Source organism: Suncus etruscus, chromosome 19, assembly GCF_024139225.1.
Source record: "Suncus etruscus isolate mSunEtr1 chromosome 19, mSunEtr1.pri.cur, whole genome shotgun sequence".
NCBI classification, from domain to species: Eukaryota; Metazoa; Chordata; class Mammalia; order Eulipotyphla; family Soricidae; genus Suncus; species Suncus etruscus.
Window position 1 is genome coordinate 13,561,916 of NC_064866.1, and position 25,809 is coordinate 13,587,724.

A 25,809-nucleotide genomic window follows, 5' to 3' on the forward strand; every position below is an offset into this window, starting at 1 on the left:
TAGGAGACGTGGAGTGGGCTAGGTTTGTATCTGTGACACAAAACTTCTCTGGGTGGGACTTGCTGTAATATAAGGACCATATTGCAGGATCTGAACTATACCCAAGTGATAGATGTGGAAAGCAAATAATCAGTTAGTGAATTGGTTATGACAATTACAACTTTCAGGTCAAAAAGGTATATACGTCTTTTGCCAGGGTGCTCATTTCTTGTGAGCAGGCCATTTCAGAAAGCTGCTTGGTGAACAAGGAAGGTTGAAGTGTGCATGATGAGAAGAGCATTGGCCAGCAGTGGCCACCAGGGAACAGGTTTCTATTGCAGATGGAGGCACTGAGCCAGAGTCTTGATCTTCTAGCATTTCCTGGACACAGCTGCCCATTTAATCAAATCTGAACTCCTCGCTTTTCTATTTGCTGTGTTTCAGCTTGAAGAGCCTCTTAAAGAGACTTTCTCTTTGAACAAGTTAAGACATTTGCTTCTGGAGCAATTGTAATGGCCTATGACCAAATGGTACTCACCTAACTTCTCACTTAAAAGAAACTCTTTGTTAGCTTTTTAATACAATTTTCTCCATTTCTATGCTGAGCTTTTCAGAATTCTATCATCAAAGATTGCTCATTCCTGAATACCTGAGAGGCTTTGTTAGTCATACTGTGTTATGGCCCAAATGTGCCAAACGTGTTATTCCTATAGCTCACTAGTACTTCATTCCTCTGATCCAGTTATAGGAAAGGACACTGAGGCTGAAACGCTCAGTGATTCAACTCAGGCCACATGAGGTAGAGTAAAAGACTGTAGGACTCAATGTTCACCTGGCTCGTTCACAAGTCCATGTTCTTGGCCACTGTCATGGAATTCCTCTACCGAATCCTGGCTTTTCAGTTAAAAAAAAAAACTGTTAAAATTTACTAAAATACATCTAACAGTATAAAAATCCAAATGTTAAAAAATAATATTTGGGTGTTTTGTATAGTTTACTATCTGTAAGAATCTTTAATTTTTAATATTTATATTTAAGAAGAATAGCTAATAACATTAATATCTTAGAATAAAAGTATGCCTAGGCTGGAGTCAAGAGAATGAGCTTTGACTAGCAATAACAGTAAACCATGATGCCTAAAATAAAATTTTGAAAAGAAAGATAATAAAAATGTATAATGATATGTTGAGGCTGGAAGATAAAGTCAATGACCTTTGCCTTCAAGATTCATTCCTGCTTTATAAAATTTGTTTTTGGTTCCAAAGAATGCTGGCCCATTGAGAGACTGTTTTCCAGGGCAGCAAATTTGTCTGTGTTTCATAGAATGCTCTCAAGGAAGTCCTGCTTTCTTTTTGGCATTTGGAAAATATCCTAGGATATTCAGAACTTAAAGGAAACTCTCAGCTCTCATTCTTCAGTAGGGCCTAGCCAGGCTAAGCCATCATCAACCGCTCTTAGGCTGACTGCTAAAGGGATTACTTGTTTTTCTTAATTTTTCAGTTTTGTCTTTGGCCATGATGTTCACCTTCCGGTACCTCACCACTCTTCTGGTTCACATTCTCATTGCCTTGATTGTTTTGGGATTATTGTGTAAGTAATTTCTATTTGATTCATTTATCTCTGTTAGATTAAAAGTCTTGGGCTAGAGGTAGATAGTTCTAAAGTTCTTGAGCACATTCCTTGAATCCCTGGCACCAAATGATCCTCTGTGCACCTAGTTAAATCAATAAAACAAAACATGAATGAATGATAAGCAATTGACACTAAATACAGAACTTAAAAGTTGACCTGTTGTTTTGGGACACACCCCACAGTGTTTCGGACTTGCTGTTGACTCTGCACTCAGGACTAAGTCCTGGTGGAGCTCAGGGACCCATATGTGGTGCCAGGGATCAAACCAGGGTGGGTTGACTGAATGCCAAATGCCTTCCCCACTGGACTGTTTCTCTGGGCCACGTTAGAAGCATTGCATAAGATTTCTCCTGAACTTTCACATCTCCCATTGACATCATCCACAATAGTCCCACCTGTTACTGAGGAGGATTTTCTCCCCCAATGGCTAGAAAGCTCACAGTGGCCTTCTTCTCATCACTATGGCTGTGGTGGAGTTTTAGAATATCCATCAGGTTTGTGAGGCCCAGTGAATGCCCAGTCTCCCATGGGATCTTCTACCTGCAGAGCTCATTTGGAAAAATGAGGATGGGCTATTGACTAAGCACATAGTCTACACCTGGGCCATGTGGCTCTTGCTCAGGGCTCCTCAATACAAGCAGCCACCAAACCAGGGCTCACAGATGCTCAGGAGCCACCCTGTCCTGATCTACTTCTGCAGAGGGGTGGTCTTTATCCCACAATTTCCTTGGGTGCAGGGCCACTGCCTGACCAGGGTTCCCACTACCATCTCAGTGTGGTTGGTGGAGAGAAGAGGGTTCTCAGAGTGTTTCTATTTTTTTCAGTTGTCTGTAGTGTCCTCTGGTGGCTCTATTATGACTACACCAATGATCTCAGCATTGAGTTGGACACAGAAAGGGAAAATATGAAGTGTTTGCTGGGCTTTGCTCTCGTGTCCACAGTCATCACGGTAAGCACACATATGTCCAGCTATGATCCAAGTAGACAACCAGGAGTCTGAAGCCTAAATAACTGGATTTTAATTGAAAACTAGAGTTGTGTTAGTGCTAGTTTTATATCATATTTTTATTTATTTAGATACCATACATGTTTATAATTGCTAACAACTGAGTTTCAGACCTTCAGTGTTCACCTACAATCCACCAACTCCACACACCCCAACTCCTCCACCACTCACCCCATATTCCCTCCTACCCACCCAGACTGACTTCTTGATAAAGACATTTTCAAGATTAATTATTGTCATTTGGTTCCCAATCTTATAGTCATTCTGGCTCTAGCAGTCCAAATCAGTCCAGCTACTTCACCTCTGTACACAAAGCCATCCAAAGCTCATGAGCCCCTAAGTTGCGTCTAGACCACCTCATTGTGCCCCCTGCTCCGTTTCTTTCCTCCTTTTTGTTTCTGTAACCTAGACCCCATGCTTTGCCCCATTCTGTTTTTCATCTCACAATACACGACTCTAGTTGGAGTAGGCACATACACACACACACACACACACATGTTTTTGTGTGCACACACAAGGTCCTCTTTGTCTCTGTCGCTTATTCTCTCTCTCTGTGTCTCTGTGTCTCTGTGTCTCTCTGTCTCTGTCTCTGTCTCTCTCTGTCTCTCTCTGTCTCTCTCTGTCTCTCTCTCTCTCTCTCTCTCTCTCTCTCTCTCTCTCTCTCTCTCTCTCTCTCTCTCTCTCTCCAATCCGTACACAGGAATATATACTGAATGCATTGACGCCTTGACAGAATCTGAGAAGGGCCTTTCATTCTTTCTGGGTCACTTTTCCCATCCCTGGGACCTTATTTCACTTGCCTGTAAGGTCAGGTGGACTCTGTGAAGTAAAGAGGGAGTGCAGAACTTAAGAGAGTCCCTATTTCCTGTTTGCGCAGTGAGCTCATGGGTGCTGTGAGGGCCAGGGTGTGCCCGTGAGCACAGAGAGCCTTTTGTCTCCCAGTCCGCTGGCCACTGCTCCATGGTGAGCTCCTGGTAGAGAAAAGGCAAACATCAAAGATTGGGAGGATTGTGACTGGCAGTTGCAATGCTTCCAGACACTCCCCAGTGCTCTTTCAAGTGTGGACGCAGCAGGCCCTAGAAAGTGCCCTGAATTGATTTATGGTGATCCCAGAGGCTTCTGATCATATGTGGAGCTTCCAAGCCATTTTCTACAGGAGACATGGCCAAGGGCTTTCAGAGGCTCTTACAGCTCCTGATAAAACCCACAGCCTTCATCACCTCAGTTCCTTCTGCCAAAGAAATCCTTCAGCACTCCCAGAGTTGGGTTTCATGATTTTCTCCTTGATACTGAGGTTTCAGGTTTGGGTTCTTTCCAGAAACTACATGTTAGGGAGCAAAAGGAGGATAAAAGAAACTAAGGACAGGGATGTGGGCAGATGTGCAACCTGAAAACTGCACCTGGCACACTGGGCATGATTCTGGCCTTTGTGGTCTCAGACCTGTTTTGGAAATCTAGACCTCAGGGACAGGAAAGAGAGGCTCAGAAGGTTGAGTGTATTTTCCATGCAGAAGGCCTGGATTCATCCCCTGGCACTGCATAATCCCATAAGCACTGCTCAAAGTAAACCAAGTGCACCACGTCAGGAGTAGCTGCTGATTTGAGGTTTGGCCACAACAAAAAAAATCAACAACATCATAGTCATCAACATCCCTTCACACATATGTGACCTGAGAGATGGTTGACCTCTTCTTAGGCTGTGATTTTCTTACCTGTCAAGTGAGCATTTGTCTGTCAAGTTAGTAACAGTCTGCACTGGGACAGTAGCTTACTGTATATACTAGAGTATAAGTCGAGTTTTTCCGGCACAAAATTTGTGTGAAAAAACCAAACTCAGCTTATACTTGGGTCATAGAGGTTATTTGATTCGGAGCATGCTTCGAATCAAATGCATGTAGTCTCCAGTCGTCTTCTGCCATCTGTCTGCTGAAGGGGGCCCCCAGTGCTTCAGCTCAGTCCACAAGTCATGGCTGAGCTGAAGAGGTAGGCGGCAGAACTGAACTGTATGCACTGATCCCTCAATTATTGTATTTGTTTTGGGTATATTTTTTTTGTTTGGGGTATATATTTTTATCTTTGAAATTCACCAGTGGCTGCTGCATTTTCCATCTTGGCTTATACTTGAGTCACTAAGTTTTCCCAGTTTTTAGGGTAAAATTAGGGGGTCAACTTATACTTGGGTGGCTTATACTTGAGTATATATGGTATTCCTCCTTTGGAGATGTCTACCATAGAATCTCCCAGTCCCACCAGAGTAAACTTTAATCTCCCTGACTGGAGCCTTAGGGCCAGTGCCATGGCAAAGCTGTGAAGCCAGTGCCTTCAACCCACTACTCTCCCCAGAGAACCCAAGCTCAGCTCCCACAGTCCCCCTACTTAGGAGGAAAGGGGAAGGCAAAGGAAGAGAAAACCAGGTTACCCCATACATGGCACCATATTGCCACCCACAGCACCAGGCTCCAGGAGTTTAATAAGAAATCCAGAACCACATACAGTAGAGTAAGCTGAAAATTTTTATTCCATAGCCTATTGTTAAGTATGTAAGGGATAAAATGAAAACAATAAGATAAGAACCTAACTTATTCTTAGAGATTCCAGAAAAATTGAAGTCACTGGAAAAAGAGTATTGGGAAAAGTAGAGATTTAGGTATAAAAACAATGGATTTATTTGATTTATCAAAAATTGATTCTGAAGGCCAAAATGGTGGCACAAGTGATAGGGTGTTTTGCCTTGCACACGCTGACCTAGCACAGATCATGGTTTGACCCCTTGGCCTCCCATATGGTCCCCTAAGCCAAAAGCAATTTCTGAGCTCATATCCAGGAGTAAGCCCTGAGCATCACTGGGTGTGGCCCAAAAAAACAAAATAATAATAATAATAATAATAATAATAATAATAAATAATTGATTCTGAGATGTTTCCAGGATGGTCAGAGATTGTGGGGCTCACCCATCCTGTATCTAGAGAAAGGTGGGCCCTAGTGTTTTACTTAAAAACAATTAGCATCTAGAAAGAACTCTAAAAGTGCAAAGAAGAACACATTCTTTCAAAAGATCCAGAGAAACTAAGAGAAGAGCCAGAACAAGAGATCATGGAGGGGAGAAGAAGAAGAGCTAAGAAACTAGAAGCCTATAAGATTCACACACCAGGGGCCGGAGAGATAGCATGGAGGTAAGGTGTTTGCCTTTAATGCAGAAGATCATCAGTTTAAATCCCGGCATCCCATATGGTCCCCGTGCCTGCCAGGAGCAATTTCTGAGCATGGAGCCAGGAATAACCCCTGAGCACTGCCGGGTGTGACCCCAAAACCACACACACACACACAAAAAAAAGAGATTCACACACCATGCTGAAGTCTATCAAAACCTGAATTTATTTTCTATGACTTTTTATGTTCTGGAGCCGAGGTGACTCTTTGGGAGGAGAGAGGAGAGGGGGTTCAGTGGATTATTCAGTGGATTCACAGGCCCATGAAGAACGAGTTGTGAATAGAAGAAGCTTGCCTATGGAAGGGATGAGAGTAGGGGCAGAGGCTGAACCAGGAGGGGACTATAAACAATATTTTGTTTCTTTAATGTAATAGTTCTGTGCAGGAAGGATCAAAGCCAGGTGAGAAGGCAAAGAAATTTGCTCTGCGACTTGATCACTTTTGCAATCCTCAGAGTGTCTTGACTGTTTTAGTCTCTGTGTCTTTGGGGAGAGGGGGTTGGGATAGAGTGTAGGTGACAGTCCCAAAACCCTAGGTTTATTCTCTCACTTATTCTCTTGCTCTCTGCTCAGACCACAAACTCCCTTAAGGCACAAACACTGTTTCCTCCACAGGATCTAACAGAGAAAGCCAGCACATAGTATCCGCTCAATTATGATCAAAGTAGTGAGGATCTGCCTTAAAGAAATGTTTGCTGAAGTGTCTGTTATTCAGGTTTGTTTTAAGATCTCTAAGATCTCCATTCTTCTGAATGAGTGACTCTACTGTCTTTCTCACCAGGCAGTGCTCCTCGTCTTGATTTTCATCCTCAGGAAGAGAATCAAACTGACCGTTGAACTCTTCCAAGTTACAAATAAAGTCATCAGCAGCTCTCCTCTCCTGCTCTTTCAGCCTGTGTGGACTTTTGCCCTCCTCGTTTTTTTCTGGGCTCTCTGGGTGGCTGTTTTGCTGAGCCTGGGCACTGCAGGTAAGTGGTGGTGGGGTGCTTTACCTGGATCATGTACAGAGGATGTGTTGCAGCAGTTGATCTCCTCATTGAAACCAAACCTTTCCTGCAATGGGGATATCTGATGACAATAGTTACAGTGCTACATGCTTGTCTTGTGGATGGGGTAAATAGGAGATCCTTTTTTTCTCTAAGAGGTGTGTCTGTATGAAAGAAAGAAAAATTAGTAAAAATACAAAGAGTTGGAAGGCAAAGTAAAATATACAAAACACAATAGAGAGATATTACCAGCTGTCTCTGAGATGAAATTTTTGTTTATTTCATTTGGGGGCTGCACCCAGCAGTTTTCAGGGGTAACTCCTGGCAGACTCAGGGGACCATATAGGATGCTAGGGATCAAACCTATTCAGCTGTATGCAAGGCAAATGCTCTACCCACTGTGCCATCTCTCTGGCCCCTGGGGGATGAAATTTTAGGCAAGGTTCCAACCCCTATTAGATCAGTAGGTAATCAAGGAGAACCCTGGGAAGTCTCCTCTAAAAAATGAGCTGTGCTCCACAGGGGTGGCTTGAGTTAACAGCAAGTGAGTTAATCACTGAATTTTTTTGGTTTTGAGGTTTTTGTATTGTTTTGTTTTTTGAGTTTTGAGCCATATCTGGTGACGCTCAGGGGTTACTCCTGGCTATGCACTCAGAAATCGCTCCTGGCTTGGGGGACCATATGGGTTGCTGTGGATCAAACCGTGGTCCATCCTAGGCTAGCACGCACAAGTCAGATGCCTTCACCACTTGCACCACTGCTCTGGCCACATAAGTCACTGAATTTTTTGTCCTAAGAATGAACACAACACTGTGTCCTGTCTGAGCAGCCCTCTCAACCAGATCTGTCATCTGAAACAGCTGTGTTAGCCCTCTGCATTCTGTTGAAAGTAACCCCCAACCCCAGAGATACTAGTTTATTTGGCTTGAAGTGGAACTAGTGGTCTATATTTCCGGAAACCCTCAAACAGGACAACTGCATTCCAGAGCAGGACAGCTCAAAGCATTCTCAAAAAAGCAAATGAGCCACTTAGTTCAAAACAGACATCACGCCATCGCTTCCTTCCTCCCTGACAAAGTTCTGTTGTAAGGAAAATACCAGTAGAACAAAATAGGGAGCTACTTGAGAATTGCTGGAATCTGCTGGAACTCTATGTCTCAGCATAGACTCCTTCCTGCTGTATGATGCGTCTATGCACCAAATTTGTTCTAGATTTTTGCTTCCTCATCTGCTGTGGTCAAGGCTCAAATCCACATTCTAGTGTAAGCACAAGATAGCATGCTGCTTTTTGAGCCTGTCAGCAAGGAGAGGAGAGCCACAGTAGAGCACAGCCAGCCAAAGAGAACAGTTCCTTACTACAGATCAACTTCCTTGTCCTATGTGGAAGCATGGCTCCAGTCCCATGTGGAAGTGCCACATCATGTAGTGTCTTCCTCAATGGCTTCCTTCCTCCTCTGGGGAGATTGATTCCTTGCTTATTACTTAGGGATAGTCAGAAGGCTGCCAGAAAGTCAGAGCCCCAGAAGCCCATATTTCCACAATATATCCACAAGATGCTGTGGATTCTCTCTGGCCCTGTAAGCTTGTAGAAAGCCTGAGAAGAACCCCAATCATGATCCAATAGAGAACTTTGTTCTGTCAAATATTGGTCCATGATCACTCAGGAAGAGCTTTACCAGAGAGTAGCAGGAAACCCAAACTATACTATATATGGCTTGTACAAGATCAAAGGCCATTACCTGGGGCTGGAGCGGTGGCACAAGCAGTAGGGCGTTTGCCTTGTATGCACTGACCTAGGACGGACTGTGGTTCGATCCCCCAGCTTTTCATATGATACCCCAAGCCAGGAGCAATTTCTGGGTGCATGGCCAGGAGTAACCCCTGAGCATCACCAGGTGTCCCCTTCCCCCCAAAAAAATGGAGGCCATTACTTTTTTCTATGAGGTCCTCAAGAAGGAGCCTGCCCTGTCAGCCAACATAGTTCTCCTGGCATCCAAGACTTTTAATTTCAACATCTTGCAGTTCATGTAAACTTCAGTCTCCACTCACTGCATGTCCTGTATCATTAATTCCACAATAAGAGGGTATAGAAGATAGAGGATCATTCTATTTCTTGGAAGTCAGGTCAGCTCTTGTGCTGACTTCTCCCAGTCCTCCAGTGGACAATACCTCCGAAGCAAGTCCCTTGGCAAAGCCTGTGGCAAGGAGGGACAGGAGATGTCATTCCCTTGGGGGAAGCCATGTATGGTTTAAACATGGGCAGTTCTGCTGCTGAACAATGAAGGAAGAGCAGATATCATGGAAAAGTCTGGACTCCCTTTGAGGGCAATACTGAGCCTTTTACTTTTAGGCTCCTTTCTTTTTTCTTTTTCTGGATTTTGGGTCATACCTGGCATCGCTCAGGGTTACTCCTGGCTCTACACTCAGAAATTGCCCCCCCACAGGTTCGGGGGACCATATAGGATGCCGGGATTCAAACCAACATCCTTCTGCACCCAAGACAAACGCCTTATCTCTGTGTTATCTCTCCGGCCCTAGGCTCCTTTCTTGAAGCAGACTTAAGTCCATTCACAAAGTGGGCCCTGGGGCATAAAATAAAGCCAGCATTTGGTAAAATTTCCCTAAATTCTAAACTTTAAGATACTTTCTTGGATTCATTCTCTTCTTAACACATCACATTCCCCTTTGGATGTTGTGCTGTGAGCTAGATATTTTAGGTGCAAACCTGGAAGTTCTGTGTGAGTTGCCAAGGTAGTCATCCAGGAAATGTAGGCCTTCTCTGACTTCAAGGCTCTGAGAAACTGCCATGTATGACCATCATTAGTATCACTATAGTTGTCTTCAGTACTCTAAAGTTTACTTAGAGTGCCTAGATTCATAGCCAGCATTGTCATGGATTTTCTCCAGGTTCTCTTGATTATCTTTAGGAAGGTTTCTGAAAAATAATCTCAAATGTTTTGACAAGGCGTGATACTTGAGGTGGGTACATTCCTTAATTCATTCAACAGATATTAAATATTTATTGTATCTGACCCTGTTATGTCCTCAGCTTCCCTTCCAATTTAGAAGCTAAAGGAAAATAGACATCCAATAAAATAAATTAATTTTATAGTACACACATGTTGCTATGTGCTATGAAGAAAAATAAAGCATGAAAGAGCAAGAAGAGAGGTTTAGGGGCTAGTGTAGCTTTAAATTTGGGGATCATAAGGAGCCTCATGGAAAAGGTGATAGCATAAGCCAAGATTTGAAAGAAATGAGAAAAGCTGGAGGAAAAATGAAATGTCTTCACAAAGGGAACCTCAAAGTTAACAGCAAGAAGGTCTTTTACCTAGTAACATGGTTATGAGAAACAGGCTTCAGGAGATTTCAGCAAGCTCAGAGAGTGAGATCCTGAGCCTTAGTGGCCTTTAGAGAAACTTTGATTTTGATCAGAAATGAGAAGCCATTAGAGTTATTGAGAGAATAGCAACACGATCTGACTTACAGTTCAATTGCAGTGATTGTAGTTGCTCAGAACAAACAGTAGCTGTGGTATGACACATGAGATTACATCTGTTTTTGGCTTTTGTTCATTTGGGGCCACACTCAGGAGTGCTGGGGTGGGAGCTACTCCCAGCAATACTCAGGGGACCATGCAAATGCTGGGAATCAATTCCAGCCTCAGGCACATGAAGTCTGGGCTGAGCCCATTGAACTAAGTCTCCAGTCTGGAATCTATGTTTTGAACGATGCCCTGGTATATCAATTGATATATTTTTTCAAATACCAGTTGATATATCTAATTCAATCAGGCATGTTCAATCACAATGTTCTTTTTTTTTTTTTTTTTTTTTTTTGGTTTTGGGGCCACACCCGGCATTGCTCAGGGGTTACTCCTGGCTGTCTGCTCAGAAATAGCTCCTGGCAGGCACGGGGGACCATATGGGACACCAGGATTCGAACCAACCACCTTTGGTCCTGGATCGGCTGCTTGCAAGGCAAACGCCACTGTGCTATCTCTCCATAATCACAATGTTCTGGTATATCAGCTGCTATATCAATTGTTATGATTCAATCAGAAATATCTAATTGGGGCTGGAGTGATGGTACAGTAGTAGGGCATTTTCCTTGCATGCAGATGACCCTGTATGGACCATGGCTCAATCTCCCGCTATCCCATATGGTCCCCCAAGCCAGAAGCTATGCCTGAGCACATAGCCAAGAGTAACCCCTGAGCATCACTGGGTGTAGCCCAAAATATTTTTAATTATCTTTATTTAAACACCGTGATTACAAATATGATTGTAGTTGTATGATTACAGTCTTGTAAAGAACACCCCCCCTGGTGAACCAGTGCAAAATTCCCACCACCAATTTCCCAGATCTCCCTCCTCCCCACCCCATCCACACCTGTACTCAAGACAGACTTTCTATTTCCCTCATTCATTCACAGTGTTTGATAGTTTTCAGTGTAGTTGTTTCTCTAACTGCACTCATCACTTTATGTGGTGAGCTTCATGTCATGAGCTGCACCTACATGGGTAAATTGTGGGAAATAATGTTTGGGACTGAGGCAGTAAAAGATTAGAAATGAACTTTGTAGGGTAGTATCAAGGTCACAATACAAGATGGATATTATGCATGTATAAACTATATGCATATAATACTATCAATATATATTGTATGCATGGGGGCACTAGCCCCCTCATGGTTTTGGAAATGGAGACCAAGGAAAAAAAATTTCCATTGATTGTCCCAATATAAACCAGTGCTGTAATGGCCCTCCTCCCCATTCACTTCCCCCCTGGAGTACGAAGGGAGGGGGGAAGCCTGAGGAACCCTAAGAGTCCACCTGAACCCACTTCTGGCCATCTAAGTCAGCACCCAGGGAAGGCCTGTAGTCCAGGGGAGAAATAGGGGGATGACTGGGGACCTGCCAAGTCTAGGGAGAAGGCCTCCGGCATGGGGCCTCCCTAAACCCCATACCTGGCAAGAGCTGGCCTCCAGAATCAAAGAGGAAACCAGAAGCCAGATATCTGCCGACCCTCCTTTCCATGCACCTCCCCCTTTTAAAAAAAAAAAAGAAAGAAAGAAATATCTGATTGAAGAAGAGTTTGGGTTAACATATTTGGGGGCTTGGCTACTTGAAAAATAGAAGCTAACATCTGGGATAGAGCAAGTCTTTGGTGCTCTTGGAGGGAGGTGAGAAATGTTTTTTGGCTGTGCTAAATAAAATGTCATTTAGGCAAATGGAAGTGTGAGGTGAGTGGGTAGCTGTCTGAATTTCCTGGACAGGTCTCAACTGGATTTGTGCATTTGGAAATGGGGGGCGCATAGAAATAGATGAGAATGAGTAGGGAGAGAGAGAGAGAAGAAATCCTACCAGTGCTATTGGAAGGGGAGGGAGCTACTTAAATGTTCAGAGGTCCTGGAGATGAGAAAGACTAAGGAAAAACAAACAAACAAACAAAAAAAAACCAAAAACAAAAACAAAAAAAGAAGGTCTGAAGAGGAAGCTGTTCTTTTAAGGAGATGGAATCATCTAGCTCAGGAATGTTGCTGATAAGGCTTGATCATGTGGGTCAACAGCATGGAGGAAAAACAAATCAGTCTCTGGAAAATTTGAGGAATGGATCAAGATTGGTGTGAGTTAAGAGAAAGTGGGAAACAACAGAGTGTATGAAACACCACCCAGAATTAACAGGGGAAGGGGAAAACATAAACAAAATAAAGAAATAAAAGGTATTAAAAAAGAAAAAGAAAACAGAAGAAACAAACTGAAGGGAGAAGCTAAATACACTCTTAAAAAGTTTACTTCTTTTTTATTAAAAAAAAAAAAAAACCAACTTGGGGCCCGGAGAGATAGCACAGCGGCGTTTGCCTTGCAAGCAGCCAATCCAGGACCAAAGGTGGTTGGTTCGAATCCCGGTGTCCCATATGGTCCCCCGTGCCTGCCAGGAGCTATTTCTGAGCAGACAGCCAGGAGTCACCCCTGAGCACCGCCGGGTGTGGCCCAAAAAAAAAAAATTTATTGATTGATTGGTTTTTGGACCACATCCAGCGGTGCTCAGGGGTTACTCCTGGCTCTGTGCTCAGAAATCGCCCTGGCAGACTGGGGACCACATGGGATGCCTGGAATTAAACCTGGTCAGTCCAGGGTCAGCCACATGTAAGCAAATGTCCTACTGCTGTGCTATCTCTCCGGCCCCTTTTGTGTACTTCTTATCTATGAGGCCACATTCCTGGCCCTGTCTTGAGAAATTTGGCCATATAAAAGGAAAAGAGCAATGAAAAGGAGGAAAGGAAGCAATGGAAGGAGGAAATAGGAGAGTTTTAAAAGTTATGAGATGGGGACTAGAGGTGTGTGGTGCTCTGTGTGTCCTCCTAAGTTTGACTCCCAGAACCACAAAAATAAAAATAGAAAGTGAAAGGGTTGAAAATGATCCAGTGGTGAGTAACATTTTGATGATGTAAGAAAGAAGGGGAAAATTGCTAGAGATTCTTCTAGTCAGTGCAAACAAAACCTAGTGGAGGGTTAGCTTCAGAATTATGGACAGATTACCAAGAACACATGCTGATTCAGGGGGGCAACAGACACTATCAGATTTTCCATTTTCTCAGAGAAATTGAAAAAGAGGGGCCGGAGTGGTGGCGCAAGCGGTAAGGCATCTGCCTTGCCCGTGCTAGCCTAAAACAGACTGCGGTTCGATCCCCCGGCATCCAATATAGTCCCCCAAGGAGCGATTTCTGAGAGCAGATCCAGGAGTAACCCCTGAGCATCACTAAAAACAAACAAACAAACAAAAATATAAATAAATAAAATAAATAGAAAAGGATAGTTCTTAATTGAGAGTGATGATGGGGAACTCATCTCTTGGAGCTTGAGATGTAATTACAAACATTCCCAAGAAGTGAAAGTGAATAAACAGCAATCTGTAAGTTTCTGCTAGATACGCAAATGATAACTATTTTTTAAGCTTTTTCAATTGATTGATTGATTGGTTAGGGGGCCACACCCAGCGGTGCTCAGGGCTCACTCCTGGCTCAGCGCTCAGAAATCATCCCTGGCAGGCTGGGATGTCAGGAATCGAACCAGGTCCCTCCCGGGTCAGCCGCATGCAAGGCAAATGCCCTACCTCTGCGCTATCTCTCAGGCCCCAGTGTGTAGGTTTTTTGCTCTTTCAGTGTTTTTCCCCTACAGCAAATATTCTCATAATTTTAGTGTGCATTGTATACTTGGTTGCATTTCAAATATTGGTTAATTTCAGAGCTAGAATAATATCCACCTATATTTTAGAATAACTAAGCCCGAGTTTAGTTTGCTATTTCTAGCACCTTTCACAGTTAATCTTTCTGACAGCAATCTCCATTCCACCTAGGGCCTGGAGAGAGATCTGGGTGAGAGATGACTAGGGGAATGAAAAGTAGAGAGTGGGGCCAGAGTGATAGCACAGCGGTAGGGCGTTTACCTTGCATGTAGCCAACCCGGGAGGGACTCAGTTCAATTCCCAGCATTCCATATAGGCCCCTAGCCTACCAGGGGTGATTTCTGAGAGCAGAGCCAGGAGTAACCCCTGAATACTGTCGGGTGTGGCCCCCAAACCAATCAATCAATCAATACATAAAGTTTAAAAAAAAAAAGGAGAGAGGGGCTGGAGCAGTGGCGCAAGCGGTAGGTCGTTTGCCTTGTATGCACTAGCCTAGGACAGATCGTGGTTCAATCTCCTGGCGTCCCATATGGGATTTCTGCACGCAGAGCAGGAGTAACCCCTGAGAGTCATTGGATGTACATCCCCCCCACACAAAAAAAAAAAAAAAAGGAAAAGCCAGGACAGTAATTGGCCTTTAAAAAAGAAAATAAAAGAAAAAAGTGAAAACTATGTATTTCAGTATCAGTGATGAAATGAATTTTAAATGCCTCCTTATTCCCAAGATTGTCCAGTTCTTAGGAGATAGTATATAGAGATTTGATTTCAGCCTGTGTATTTCTCAAGCCCAAATTACAGCCACTGTCCAAAGGTTCATCTTTTCTTTTCTCTTAATCTTTAGGAGAGAACAGAGACCTAGATTGCTTGTCTCTTATATCCAAATTGAGGCTGGATCTAAGCACTCTCTCACTCCCCCATCTAAACTGAGACTGGATCTATGTACCCCCTTTTCAGTGCTCCAATCCTTGGCTATTCTTAAGATCTCCCTTGATTGGGCTCTGTCTGCAGTCCAGTCATCAACGAGTACCAATTATGCATAATAGCTCATTTTTAACTGTCTTCAGCAGCAAAGCTTGGGGTGGTGGGGTGAAGGTGGGGTGGTCAGGAGGGGGGGCTTGCCTTGCTTTCACTGGCACATCTAGCCGGTAGAGGGCAGTCCTGTATGCACAAAAATGCTTGCCCCACCCATGGACTGAGTGCAGTAAGTCAGGGTTTTGCCCTGGAGCCAAGTCTCATTCTTCCCAGCATAGTCAAAGCCATAATTCTGAAGCTCTTGGTAATGTCTGGAGACATTTCAGATTGTCATAGGTGGAGGAGGAGAGGTTGGATGCTCCTGGGATCTGTTGATGTTTGCAACATCTTACAGTTCTCAGTCCCTTACCCCACCACCCCCAGCCAAGAATTATTGGGTCTGAAACCCCTAATGGTGTGTTGAGAGGTTGAGAAACCTTTCCCTGAAAAAAAAAAGTCATTTGAAAATATATATAAATATTAGGGTGGTGAGATGGTACAGCGTGTAAAGCGCTTGCCTTGCACATATGGGTTTGGTCCTCAGCATCCCATTTGGTCCCCTCTAGCACAGCCAGGAGTGATTTCTGAGCACAGAGCCAGGAGTAGCCCCTGAGCACCTTCAGCCCCCCAAAAGAGCAAACAAACAAACAAACAAAAAAGCAAAACAAAAGTGTGTATAAATAAAGCAGAAGGATGAATAAGAAATGGTTTCAAAACAGGTATTTAAAAATTAGTGACTTAGGGCCAGAGCAATAGCACAATGGGTAGGTTGTTTGCCTTGCACATAACCAAACTGGGTTCAATCTCCAGCATCTCATATATTCCCCAAGCCTGTCAAGAATAATTTCTTTTGAATAAAATCTTTATTTAAGCACCATAATTACAAGCATGATTGTAGTTGGGTTTCAATCATAAACAGAACCCCCCCCCACTTCACCAGTGCAACTTTCCCACCACCAATGCTCCCCTCCTCCCCCATTCCTGCCTATATTCGAGACAGGCATTCTACTTCTCTCATTCATTAACACTGTCATGCTAGTTGTTAGTGTCGTTATTTCCCTAAGAGCATTCACCACTCTTTGTGGTGAGCTTCATATTGTGAGCTGGTCCTTCCAGCCCTTAACTTTATTTTCTATGGCCTTATTACAATAATGTCATTAATATTTTAAAACCCATAGATGAGTGAGACTATTCTGTGTCTATCTCTCTCCCTCTGACTTATTTCACTAAGCATAATAGGTTCCATGTAAATTCATGTATAGGAAAATTTCATGTCTTCATCTCTCCTGAGGGCTGCATAATATTCCATTTGTATATGTACCACAGTTTCTTTAGTCATTCATCAGTTGAAGGGAAATGTAATTTCTGAACACCAAGAAAGTCCTGAATGCTGCCAGCTGTGGACACCACACACACACACACACACACACACACACACACACACACACACACATACACAGACACGCGCACGCACGCACAAAGTTATCATACAAATATTTTTATTGCTGTACTTTTTTTTTGTTTTGGGTTTTGGGCCACACCCGGCAGTGCTCAGGGGTTACTCCTGGCTATCTGCTCAGAAATAGCTCCTGGCAGGCATGGGGGACCATATGAGACGCCAGGATTTTAACCAACCACCTTAGGTCCTAGGTCTGCTGCTTGCAAGGCAAACGCCGCTGTGCTATCTCTCCGGCCCCATTATTACTGTACTTAAAAAAAAAATAATTCCAGGGGCCGGAGAGATAGCATGGAGGTAAGGCGTTTGCCTTACATGCAGAAGTGGTTCGAATCCCGGCATCCCATATGGTCCCCCAAGCCTGCCAGAAGTGATTTCTGAGCACAGAGCCAGGAGTAACCCTGAGTGCAGCCGGGTGTGACTCAAAACCAAAATAATAATAATCATAATTATAATTTCATTAGCACTTACCTGTAAACAGCCAATATTAAATATGTTATTTTATGCCTGTCAAGGGGGTAGATTTGGAATGGATAGAAATTTGGGAACAATGAGGGACAATGATGGAGGAAACTTTACATTGGTGGTGGGATTCATCTTGGAACAAGTGTATTAGGAACAACGATGCAATAAATGATATTTAAGTAAAGTAAATTAAAAAAAAAAGTGACCAGGGTTAGAGAGATAGTACAGCGGTTAGGGCTCTAGCTTTGCACACAACTGAGCCAAGTTCATTCCCTGGCACCCCATAGGGTCCTCCAAGCCTGGCACTGTGATCCGAGTGCAGAGCTGGGAATGAGCCATGAGCACTGCCAAATGTGGCCCCAAAACACCAAAACAAAAAAACAGGGCCAGAGAGATAGCACAGCAGGTAATACTTTGTCTTGTATGTGATGAGCCTAGTTCCAATCCCTAGGTCCCATCTGGTCCCCCATGTTCTGTCAGGAGGGATCCCTGAGCACAGAGTCAGGAGCAAGCCATGGGGTGGTGAGATGTTACAGTGGGTAAGGCTCTTGCCTTGCACAGGGCTAACACGGGTTTGGTCCCCAACATCCCATATGGTCCCCTCTAGCACAGCTAGAAGTGATTTCTGGGCACAGAGCCAGGAGTAGCTCCTGAGCACCTCCGGCCCCCAAGTGAGCAAACAAACAAAAGTAGCTCTTGAGTAGTCTGTGAATACTACTGAGTGTGACCAAATTGCCACCCAATCCCTAAAGTAACCACGAAAGGCTTGGATGTGATCCCTGATACTGCTGGGACAATTTTCAAGCTGGGCTGAAAGTGGCCTCTGAGGGGCCAGGGAGAGAACATGGAGGTATGGCATTTGCCTTGCATACAGAAGGTCGTTGGTTCAAATCCCGGCATCTCATATGGTTGGTTCCAATCCCAGCATCCCATATGGTCCCCTGAGCCTGCCAGGAGCAATTTCTGAGTGCAGAGCCAGGAGTAACCCCTGAGCATAGCTGGGTGTGACAAATAAAGAAAGAAACAAAGAAACAAACAAAGAAACAAACACAGAAAGAAAGAAACAAAGAAAGAAAGAAAGAAAGAAAGAAAGAAAGAAAGAAAGAAAGAAAGAAAGAAAGAAAGAAAGAAGAAAGAAAGAAAGAAAAAGAAAGAAAGAAAGAAAGAAAGAAAGAAAGAAAGAAAGAAAGAAGAAAGAAAGAAAGAAAAAGAAAGAAAGAAAGAAAGAAAGAAAGAAAGAAAGAAAGAAAGAAAGAAAGAAAGAAAGAAAGAAAGAAAGAAAGAAAGAAAGAAAGTTGCCTCTGAGCATCACAGGATGAGCACCCACTATCTGCAATCAAAAAGTAAGACGTCCAGAGAAACTTATAGGTTCTGCTTTTTCTGGGGGATGCTAAGGCTTGGAATGTCCCTGCTGTCAATGTGCTGAGCTGGATGAAGAGGCTTGGAACCTCAAACACAGCCTAGAATACAGGCTTTCTACCCTCACCTCTGAGCTCTTTCTGCTAATCTTTTACCAGTCTTGTCCCACAGAAGCCTTCTCCACACACCCCCACTCCAGCTCTGGGAAAATTGTCATCACTGGGACACGGAGGTCAAGGTGAGCAGTGGGGTGCCACTTTCTCAACTTCATGCCACTGTAATCCCAGGCAGTGGTGCTCAAGTTCCACTGACCTTGCATCTGTGTTCTGTGTCAGAGAACTCCTTTGAAACTGGGAGTCCTTGGCTGTCACACCCCCATTTTGGAAAAAAGAAATAAGGGGGTTTTTCAGTGCTTTACCTGAAACAAAGGTTGCATCCATCTCCGCCAGAATGAGTCCAGTGTTTGATCAAATATTAACCTCTCTGTGTAAATCAAGTTGATTCCCTGCTTTTCACAATGTGGCTCTTGTTCCAGAGAACAGAGAGTGGAAGGAGCTGAAACCAGCCTCAGTGTGTGGGATCAGGTTGCTTAGCAGCTGTATTCGCTTCTCTACTTCCTACTATGAATGCCCAAAGAGGCATCAATTATGCACATAAATAGATTTATAGTTGTGAAAGGAAATAGGAAGCTATCTTTTAAATATTGTTCAAGTTATAAGTCTTACGAGATACTAAAGAAACCATCTTTTATGACTAGTAGTTTATTTAAAATACATGTGGGCATAAAAAAATAAAATATATGTGGACATGTGGGGAGGGAGGAGATCACAAAATCAAACACAGTGTGGATTTGGACTTGCCAATTCCCAAATAAAAGAATTTGATTTGGAGGGCTTCCTTGGACTGGGGCAAATAAAGCAGGGTATGGACACATGAATAGCAAAATATTGTTGGGGTTTTTTTTATTGCATTTACTGAACCTAGTCTTTTTAAATATATATATATTTATTTAAATTTATTGATTGATTTATTGGTATTTGGGCCACACCCAACGGTGCTCAGAAACCACCCCTGACCGGCTGGTGGACCATATGAGATACCCAGAATCAAACAGGGTTCCTCCTGGGAAAGGCTTCATGCAAGGCAAATGCCTACTGCTGTGCTATCTCTTTGGCCCCTACTGAGCATAGTCTAGTGTTTCTGAAGGAAATAATAATTACTATGGCATGCTCTGTCTATGAAACAGGCCATAAAGATGTTTATGTAAATATGTGTGTATTTACATATGAGAGAATGATATAATAACTATAACATCTTTATACTAAACATTTCCCAGCTGATCTCACTCCACATTTATGATCAAGAGATGAGAGTAATATATTTATTGTGCCTATGCAAAAAAAAAGCACAAATTAAATTGTTTTGGTTTTGTTATTGTTATTGTTTGTTTGCTTGCTTGTTTTTTCCATTTTTTTCTTATTTTTCTTTCTTTTTTCATCTTTGTGCTTTGCTTTGTTTTTACTTCAGGACCATGGTTATTGTATGGTTGTTGTCTTTATCGCTGCGGTGCTTTTCAGGGTTTTTTTTTTTGTTGTTTTTTGTTTTTTGTTTTTTTGGTTTTTGGGCCACACCCGGCGGTGCTCAGGGGTTACTCCTGGCTGTCTGCTCAGAAATAGCTCCTGGCAGGCACGGGGGACCATATGGGACACCGGGATTTGAACCAACCACCTTTGGTCCTGGATCAACTGCTTGCAAGGCAAACACCGCTGTGCTATCTCTCCGGGCCCCTGTTTTTGTTTTTTGTAGTGTTGTTATGTTTTTCTTTCTTTTTTCTTCTCTTCGCTTAAATTGATATTTATAGCCTCTAAAAGGACTCTGCCCATTTTTTTGCTTGTTTGATTTTCCCCCCATTTTATTTTTTTTCTTTCCTTCAAACAGAACCACATAACTTGAACCATTTTGTTCTGCCTCACAAATGGAGGGGGAAATAATGGAGGGTACCAAGACCAAACAGTCGTATGAACAATAAGTAGAAACAAAAAATGATCAGACTTAAACACCAAATCCAAAGCCAAGGACAACAGAATCGATACCCAATCTACAACAAGCAAGACACAGAGTGAACCACTTATTCTAGCAACCCAAGGAGTAAAAGAGGGGAGATGGAATGCATGCTGGGAACAGGGGTGGAGGGAGGACAACATTGGTGGTTGGAATGACCCTGATTCAATGTCACTATGCAACTAAAATATTACTGTGAAGGATTTGTAATCCACTTTGGTCAAAATAAAAATTATTATAAAAAATAGTATTTAAAAAAATTATAAAAAAAAATATAAAGAGAGACGAGAGTAATAGACAAGGATACCAGAGCTTCCAGAGAGACTGGATCCAGAGATACAATTCAACATTAGAGCCCTTACTTTGCATGTATGTGTGAGGCCTGAATATGATCCCTATTCCCTGCAAAATAGTAACAAATTAACAATAAAGAAAACTCCAAAAGACGGAATGGCTGGTTGTGTCAACCTCAGGAAGGAATAAAACAGAGATCTAACCTATGAAGGTTAATACTGGGGCCCAGTAGACATCTTGGAAGGCGGAAGTATGGAAATGAGACCCAACGATTCAAATAGTGCAAAATTGTTGTTTCACCACTGAGACATTTCTGGAGATATTTTAAATACGCTAAAAGAGTCTATGATTAAAATGAAAGCTGGAATGATTCTCTCTAAAAAGGAAACATCTTGTCAGTTTTATATACATATAAAGTCTACATTTCTGGTCAGGTAGAACTTTATAAAATAGTTCTAAAGGCTTTTTTTAAAAAAAAATAGCCATCAGTGTGTCGAGGTACATATCCTCCCTCTGATTTGCAGGAGCAGTCAGACATCACAAAAGTTTCTCTATTCTTCATAGCCTCAATTTTATTTTTATTTTATTTGGGGGAGAAGGGTTGAGCCACACCCGGAAGCATTCAGGGGTTACTCCTGGCTCTGCACTCAGAAGTCACTCCTGGCAGGCTTGGAAGACCATATGGGATGCGAGAAATCAAACCTGGGTCCATCCCAGGTCAGCTACATGTAAGGTAAATGCCCTACCACTGTGCTATTGCTCTGGCCCCATAAGCCTCAATTTTCAATTCATAAAGACCCATGAGCTTTTGAGCCAAATTGATACCATTCAGTGCCTGAATTTTTTTTTTTACTTTATTTACACACTAGCTCTGTGCTAGCAGATTTTTGTTACTGTTATGAGACCTGAAATCATCCAGGTACAACTGCTTCTTGCTTCATTGCAATTCTAAGGACAAGGCACTGGACAGCAAAGCCCATAGCATCATCTTCCTTGCTGGGAAAGCTCTGAAGTAAAGCGTGTTTGTGTTTTACTCTTTAGGTACTGCTCAGGTTATCCAAGGCGGGCAAGTAGACTATCAACCTCTCTCAGGCATTCGCTTTATGTGGTGGTACCATCTAATCGGCCTCATATGGACCAGTGAATTCATCCTGGCATGCCAGCAAATGACTGTAGCTGGAGCAGTGGCCACTTGTTATTTCAATAGGTGAGTTGAGCAAGTCACTCCTTTGGGTTTGCATATAAATTTTATGTTCTGTGTCTTAGATGATGTTTTGGTGTTTCTGAGATCTGAAAGATAAATAGTCCAGCAGATCAGACACCTGATTTGCATGTGGCTAGCACTGTTTGATCTCCAGTTTAATCCCCATCTTTTTTTTTTGTTTGTTTTTTATTTTTCGGGCCACACCCATTTGGTGCTCAGGGGTTACTCCTGGCTAAGTGCTCAGAAATTGCCCCTGGCTTGGGGGACCATATGGGACGCTGGGGGATCGAACCACTGTCCTCCCTTGGCTAGCGCTTGCAAGGCAGACACCTTACCTCTAGCGCCACCTCGCCGGCCCCTTAATCCCCATCTGATCCTTAAGTTTTTCTAGAAGTGATTGCAGAGCCAGGAGTAAGCCCTGAATACAACCAAAGTGTACCCCCCAAAATCAACCCTCTGAAAAGATATATGTAGAAATTTTGATGTGATTTCTAAAAAGGAGTTGGTGAGAGAAAAAGACTAAGCTAAAACCTATGTGGGATCCTCATGTGGTGAAAAGTAAAAAAAAAAATCGAGTTTCAGTCTGTCATATATCCAATTTTTTTTATTTGGGTTTTTGGGTCACACCAGGCGGCGCTCTGGGGCTACTCCTGGCTCTACACTCAGTAATCGCCCCTGGAAGGCTCAGGGGACCATATGAGATGCCGGGAATTGAACCTCTGTCCTTTTGCATGCAAGGCAAGCGCCTTACCCCTGTGCTATCTCTCCAGCCTCATTTCCAATTCTTTTGAGTTAGAAAAATTTAGAAGCCAAATAAGGAAGTTAATCACATTGCTAAAAATTGAAAAATATCTGAAAGGAAGAGTTGGTTTCTGTAAATACCTATTCCTACTAGGCAAACTCTTTAAAAAGGATGGTTGGCCTTCTTGGAACACACTTCAATAAGTTTTGTGGACCTCACTTCTCAATCTTAATGGGAGGAGAATGTTTTCTTAGAAAATAATTATAGGGGTTGGAGCGATAGAGGGGTTGAAGTGCTTGTCTTGCATGCAACCAACCCCCGTTTGATCCTCAGCACAACATATGATCCCTTTAATATTGCTAGATGTGGCTAAAAGAAAGGCAAAAGGAAAAGAATTATAAAGCTTAAGGGAATTGTATATAACATTTATGGATTGTATATAACAATTCCTTTATGGGAAATGTATAAAATAGGAATAATTCGACAGTTATATACTAGTGAGATAATTACTTGCTTCTGTGTGTTCATCATGATAACTTAAATGCTTGCACTCCATTACCTCATCATAATAATTGAGGACACACATAAACACACACACACACACACACACACACACACACACACACACACACGTCCCTTTACTTCTTTGTGAGCTAGTCTCCATGAAGCAATAATTAAACTACAGGCATAAAGAGTAATCCCAGGACAATGATAGGGTTGGACTCCAAACCGGAAGTTTATTCTGAATGGGGCTGATCTTCCTCTGAGAGATTTAGAGATTTCTCAGACTAAATGAGTAGATAAACAGGAGTGTCTTTGGGGTAAGAAAGTCACCAAGGATGATTCATCCCATACAGCAGTTACCTCCTGATGATAAAGAACACTGTGGAGCTTTAATAGGATAGTGCATTTGGACACCCCCATCATTAGGGACTAAAGGCTGCATAAAGGAGCTGTAATCTTTGGCCCTGGGATCTACTGAGCAGCTATAGAAGCAGGCAGGTTGCGCTGCTTGCTCTTGGTTGGTAGAGTTGAGGAGGGAAAAATGGAAAATTATTCTAACCAAAGTGCCCAGCAAAGCAATCTGTATTATCTTAGGCTCACATACCAAAGCATTTGGTTGGTGAACTTTTAGGTTTGGGCTGCCAGTGACTCATCCCCTGTTCTCCGCTCTCCTGGCCACCCCTGATCTCAAATCACAAAAGAATGAAAAAGGCATGAGCATGTGAGGATAGTAAGAAACAGAAAGCAGTGAAGATAAATATGAAAATTCAACCAAATATTAGAAGCTAAGGAGAGGATGTTTTAGTGTTTTTGAGCAAGCTGAGAGGAGAGAGAAAAGTCTGCCTGCCTGTAAAAACACATACAATTTTGACTCATGAGAACCTGGAGAGGTCCAGGAATTTAAGTGTGATGTGTACTTCTGAAGATGATTAGAAGTTTTCCTGAGGAGAAAAAGAGTTCCTAGTTTCCTACCTATATATTAGTTGGAAAGAAAGAGGGTCTGAGCTTTGAATATCTAAGAAACAAAGGCTAGGAGCAGACACTTTGCATAAAGAAGATGCAGCTAGGAGTAAGCAAAAATCTAAATACTGAATAGAGAAGATCCATTCTGTGCATCACCACCAAATCACACCCTCTGATCAGTTCCCCCAGTTGTTGATAGCCAGACTGATGTTCCCCCATTAGGAGATTGGATATTCTGCAGATAAAGTTTCTAAGACCTACAGTAGACAGAGTGATAGTACCATAGGTAGCTCATTTGTCTTGCATGTGATCAAGCCAGGTTTGATCCTTATGTTTCCCCAACCCCACCAGGAGTGATCCCTGAGTTCAGAGCCAGGAGTAAGCACTGAGTACTTCTGGGTATGGCCCTAAAATAAACAACAACAAGATGACGTACAGAGAGTGTCATATAAGAGTCTTCAGTGAAAGGGCATGATTTCTAGATTCTGGCTCAGTAAAAAAGCATTAAGGATGTATCTCCTTTTTTTTTTTTTTTTTTTTTTTTTGGTTTTTGGGCCACTCCCGGCGGTGCTCAAGGGTTACTCCTGGCTGTCTGCTCAGAAATAGCTCCTGGCAGGCATGGGGGACCATATGGGACACCGGGATTCGAACCAACCACCTTAGGTCCTGGATCGGCTGCTTGCAAGGCAAACACTGCTGTGCTATCTCTCCGGGCCCGGATGTATCTCCTAATGCAGATCTTCCAATTCATTTTTTAGTGCTTCAAACTTAAATGTAACTGGGTAACCAGTTAACATCCAGAGATGTTTCATAATGTGAAAAATATGGGGCCGGTGAGATAGCATGGAGGTAAGGGGTTTGCCTTCCATGCAGAAGCACAGTGGTTTGAATCCCGGTATCCCATATGGTCCCCCGTGCCTACCAGAGGAGATTTCTGAGCATAGAGCCAGGAGGAACCCTTGAGCATGCCGGGTGTAACCCAAAAACAAAACAAAAAAAAATGTGAAAAATAAATTAAAATGAACAAAAATAACCAAAAGTTATTTAGGGAGAACAAAAAACAGTACAGCAAAATAAATAAATAAATAAAAACAACCTTTAATATCCTAAGAGAAAACAAAGGTACACTGTAATCATAAAATATAAACCCCCAAAATGGAACAATAACAAACAGGAAAATCTTCATAATTATAAAAGTATTGCAAGTATAAAAATTTCATATTGAGAGTTAAAATTAAAATTAAAAATACTCAAAAAAATTAAAAATACTCCATTAAAAGGTAGAGATATGGAAAACAGAAGTGAAAAGAGATAAGATTAAAAGTCAGAGGATAGGGGCCAAAGCAGTGGTACAGCGGTAGAGCAAAGCAGTGGTATAGCGGTAGGGCATTTGCCTTGCATGCAGCTGACCTAGGACAGACCATAGTTCGATCCCCCGGTGTCCCAAATGGTCCCCCAAGCTAGGAGCGATTTCTGAGTGCAGAGCCAGGAGTAACCCCTGAGCATCACCAGATGTGACCCCAGAAACAAAACAACAACAACAACAAAATAGTCAGAGGATAAATTTAAAACACCCAATATCTGATAAAAATTAATTTCAAAAGTAGAGTTCAGAAGAGTAAGATATTCCAGAGCTGGATGAACAAGGAGAAAAAAAAAAAAAGCTTTTAATGGAAAAAATAGATTAGAAGCAAAGAATCAAATGCTAACATGATTTTATAGTCCGACCCTCAATATCAGCTCTGAAC

The 25,809-nt window shown here is 42.6% G+C and overlaps 1 protein-coding gene across 2 annotated transcripts in view; it reads left to right on the forward strand.

Moving 5' to 3' along the window:
• SLC44A3 (solute carrier family 44 member 3) overlaps nucleotides 1-25,809 on the forward strand; it is a 111,916-nt gene that overhangs the window by 25,029 nt on the left and 61,078 nt on the right. For both annotated transcript variants that reach the window (XM_049765765.1, XM_049765766.1), the window contains exons 6-9: nucleotides 1,480-1,569; nucleotides 2,436-2,560; nucleotides 6,608-6,794; nucleotides 21,690-21,855. In XM_049765765.1, the coding sequence (XP_049621722.1) occupies nucleotides 1,480-1,569; nucleotides 2,436-2,560; nucleotides 6,608-6,794; nucleotides 21,690-21,855 (568 nt within the window). The remainder of the gene's footprint in view (nucleotides 1-1,479; nucleotides 1,570-2,435; nucleotides 2,561-6,607; nucleotides 6,795-21,689; nucleotides 21,856-25,809) is intronic.